At 38.2% G+C, this 4152-nt stretch overlaps 1 protein-coding gene across 3 annotated transcripts in view; it reads left to right on the top strand.

The window, feature by feature from the left end:
- The window catches only part of ADAD1 (adenosine deaminase domain containing 1), a 22151-nt gene that overhangs the window by 12486 nt on the left and 5513 nt on the right, over positions 1-4152 (top strand). For all 3 annotated transcript variants that reach the window (XM_019522060.1, XM_019522059.1, XM_019522061.1), the window contains exons 6-8: positions 582-705; positions 939-1109; positions 3593-3822. In XM_019522060.1, coding sequence (XP_019377605.1) covers positions 582-705; positions 939-1109; positions 3593-3822 — 525 coding nt within the window. The remainder of the gene's footprint in view (positions 1-581; positions 706-938; positions 1110-3592; positions 3823-4152) is intronic.

Here is a 4152-nt window from a genome sequence, read left to right as displayed (position 1 = left end):
CATGCACACACAAACCGACACACAACTCATACCCCCACACACATCCCCCGCTTACACACGCCCCTGCGCAGAATATACAAGAGTAAGACTTTATTTTGAGCTATTATGCAATTGCTTCCATATACACTACTCAAAACCCCCCCCATAAATTGGGACAAAAATTATTATTTGAAGTAAAATGTAAATGTTATGTTAGATGTTTGTTTTTTAGTATGTGATATCTAGATAGATATTTTTTATCTATAATTTGTTAAAAAGATATCTTAAAGATTTTGTTTGTGGCCCTTGACAGCTCGCAAACTCATTGTGTCCATCCAGCCTCGATAACTTCCTTACCCATATTCTACAGGGTAAGAGGAGAATGAGTGAAGTGTTCAAAATGTCTGTCTTCTGCCTATAAAATACTAATCTATCAATCAAATTTGACTCAATAGTTAACTGAGCAGTCAAGTTAACAAAGTCTCTTCTCTTTTATAATCAAATGTTGTGTAGTTATTTAATTACTCTAAAAGTAGGTCTTGTAAAAAGAGGGAATTCTTCAATCAAATTAAGCTAATGTGTTATCCACGTTTTTCTTTTAGCTGGTCAGCCTGAAGTTGTAGCTATAGGAACAGGGAAATACAATTACAGTCAGTGTTTTCATCCTGATGGGAGAGTTTTGCATGATAGTCATGCTGTTGTTACTGCAAGACGCTCACTGCTTAGGTAAGAAAATGACTACATAGGCAATAAGGCATGCAAGTAACAATTTTTGTTAAGCTAAATAAATGCCACTTGTACAGAGTGGTTTCGTGTTTACTTCTTATTCATTCCAATCTCAAAGATGATATGCCAGGTAATAGCTATATATGTAAATAGCTTTAAATAATTAAAATGTTGTTATATAAATACTAAGTCTTTAATTTCCACAAATCTTGAGCTATAACACTTTGTTTTAGGTATTTTTATAGGCATCTTTTGCTCTTCTACAGTAAAAATACTGCTTTGACAGAAAAATCTGTGTTTTGTATGGAACCAGCATCAAGTCTGCTTACTCTAAAACAAAATATAAATATTTTCCTCTACATAAATCAGTTGCCAAAAGGATCTGCTCAGATAAAGTCACAGCTGTAAGTATCCTGAAGTTTTCAAATGTAGCATTTAATTATTCAAATGTAATAAGCATTTTAATCTTCCATTCTGAATGAATTCATCTGATCATAGTGGGCATGTCTGTGCAAGATGTTTACTGCGCAGTAGCCTAATAACGTGATGCAGTAGCGTATCACAGCACAAACAGTGTTAATATGCTATTGCACTGTATTAGGGTACTGCTCGGTAGCATCACAAAAGAGGTGTTCGCTGACACTACTGTGCAGTAACTACTGCATGTTAATGAACATGTAGATGTGTGCAGTGGGAAGTATTTACTCCAGTCTTAAGTGTTGACTCTTTTTTTTTTTTTTTGTAATAAAATAAAATCTTTTTTTTTTTGAATGTCTAATACAGAATATTATAAAAATAAAAGTTGTTTGATGCTAGTATAAATTAGAAACTAATTTAAAATTTTGAGAAATTGTAAAAGTTCTTTCAAGCCAGGCTTGACTACGTTGGGGAAATCATGGAGCTTGGAACAGCTTTGTTGTAGCATATATAGACCTTCTTGCAGCTTTCATCGCTTGCAGTACTAACCATCTTTTAGTGGTATTGGACTAAATTTCCAAAAGTAATGAGTGATTCTTTTTCTTTTTCTTTAAGTTACAGTGTGGGGAGGAGAGGGGGGGCAGGGATATCAAATTAAAACACATTTAAGGTGGCCAACCTTTGGAGAATGAGCAGTTGGCCTATTTTGATAAAGTCCTCAGGCACCTAAGTTTTCTCCAGTAAAAGTCCCTATGCAAGGCACCTAGGACAGGTGCTGAGCCATTCACCTCTCTTTCCCCATGTAGGTTTGTTATAGGACTTTTAAACTAGGCATTACTGCACTTAAATATTCTAAAGGGCTGGATCCGCTAAGTGTGCTGTAAGCAGGCCTAATTACGTACTGACAGCATTGAGTTCAGCACTCAGTAGCCACTTTGATTTAAAAATACAACCACAAATGATAATGATTACCCCCTTTTAAAATAATAACCCCAAGTGTAGAGCTATCTCTAAGTTCTGCCATCCTCAGTCTGTGCTTGTGTTTACTGTTTGTGCATTTCATCCAATGAGTGTTCTAATGCATAAGCTGTCCTCACAGCAGAGCCCAGAACCCAGGTTCCTGTTCTCCCAGCCCATAGCCCAGTGATGATAGCAGTAGAGTCACTGTTTACATGCTTGTCTGGCCAAATGAATCTTTTTCATTTCTGGCAGAACTCTCCCAAAAGCAGAGTATTCCTACTTAAACTTAGCTCCTAGCTTTGTAGGTTGGACATCTGGGGCCATTGGCTTGAATTTCCGTAGGCTGAAGAAGATGTACAACTTAAGTCTTCCACTTCCTGAGCAAGTTTTCTAACCTCTAAGTTGGTGGTTCTCAACCTTTTTAGACTTGAGGCACCCCTTGGTAGAGTCAAGACACTTTTAGGAAAGTGCCAACTATTAGTTTTTCATTCTGTTTGTAACTACAGAAAAGTAATAGAATAATTTTTCTGTTGCAAAGAACTCAGACCATAACAGGGGAGAATGTTTTTAATTCTGTGGATTCCTATTTGAAAACTGGGTTTATTTGCCTTGTGGGCCAGATGTACGGGTATGAGGCCAGTCTGTAGGCACTGCACGCTAGGATCAGGCCTTGGGGTCTGGTGCCACCTTGTTCTGCCCTTGTGCACTGGGACTGGCTCCCAGGGGCCTGGAGCCATCCCCTCCTGCCCCTGTGCACCAGGATTGTGCCTTGGAAGCCTGGTGGCACCACCACCTCCTGTCCACACTTCATGACATTTGGCCCCACAGGCATGTCATGTTGGGATTGGGACTTTGTGCTGTGTGTGCCTGGTCAGGTGCCTAATGCAGTTCACAGAGCTCAAGGCTGCCCATTTGCCTGAACATTTTGCATCACTCCCTGCAGTATGTAGCCTGCAGGGTGGAGGTTGAGCACCCCTACTCTAGGTGATGCACATAAAAGTTGGATGACAGCATATTACCACCACTTCCTCTTCTACTAGCTCCTCCACCTCCTTTGGCTTGTTTTAAAAGAAATGTCAGTTAGTATCCTAAGAAAACATGTATATGTCTTGGGGACAGAGGGTGTTTGGGCTATGAATTCCCAACTTTCTTAGAGCATAGCCTTACATATGGCTACAGTCAGAACTTAAATCCAGAAGTGAGATTTTGCATATGGCCTTCTTGGCATTTCCTGCTGGTTGATTTAGGTGCCCATTACTCTTTTTCAACCCTCCATGAGCTACTTTTAGATGTGCAGATCTCCTTGTGCATTGTATTGAAAACTTGAGCATTTAATTTGGATTTGTGAACTCTATGTCTGTACCTGCTGTTTAAAAATTAAGCAAGGCAATACTAGGCATTGCTATATCCAGGTCCTTTAGTTTAGCAGTACCTGTAAATATTTCATTGTTTTCTAAAGATAACTTTCCTGCTGGAATTCATTATCTTTCCTGTAAATTTTCAATTTTAGACGTCTCAATCCAAATTCTTTATCTGCATTTGAAGCTAACGAAGAACTGAGTCTCCATGTTGCTGTAGAAGGCAAGATTTACCTAACATTTTATTGCCCCAGTGAAGTTGCTCACAGAGTGAACAGCATGTCAGCCAGTGACAAATTAACAAAATGGGAAGTTTTGGGTGTCCAGGGAGCATTGCTGAGTCACTTCATTCAGCCAGTTTATCTCAGCGGCATACTTGTTGGTAAGACTTCTTAGCTAAAACAGCATAACAGTGAATTCTGCATCTTCAACTGGATACAAGTCCATTTTTCAATTTTGTTGACATTATATAAAAATATTAATGAGATGGAATGTAATACTTTGTTTTAAAATTTGTTATAGAATCTTTTATACCCCAGTATAAATATACTTCTCTTTGAAATCGCCATGCTTAAAGCTCTATTAGATTGACCTCTGAGTATGATGTGAGCTTTTCCCATGTTCTGTTATTACACGTCAATACTAAATGTAATTGTTAATTTGTAGCAATTCCTTTTTTTTTTTTATTTTGTTTTTGGTGTGTTCATTTTAT

This window comes from Gavialis gangeticus, unplaced genomic scaffold (genome assembly GCF_001723915.1).
Source record: "Gavialis gangeticus isolate Ggan-Ray unplaced genomic scaffold, GavGan_comp1, whole genome shotgun sequence".
Lineage (NCBI taxonomy): Eukaryota > Metazoa > Chordata > Crocodylia > Gavialidae > Gavialis > Gavialis gangeticus.
The sequence above is the reverse complement of the archived record's forward strand: the minus strand, read 5'-3'. Positions and strand labels throughout refer to the sequence as shown.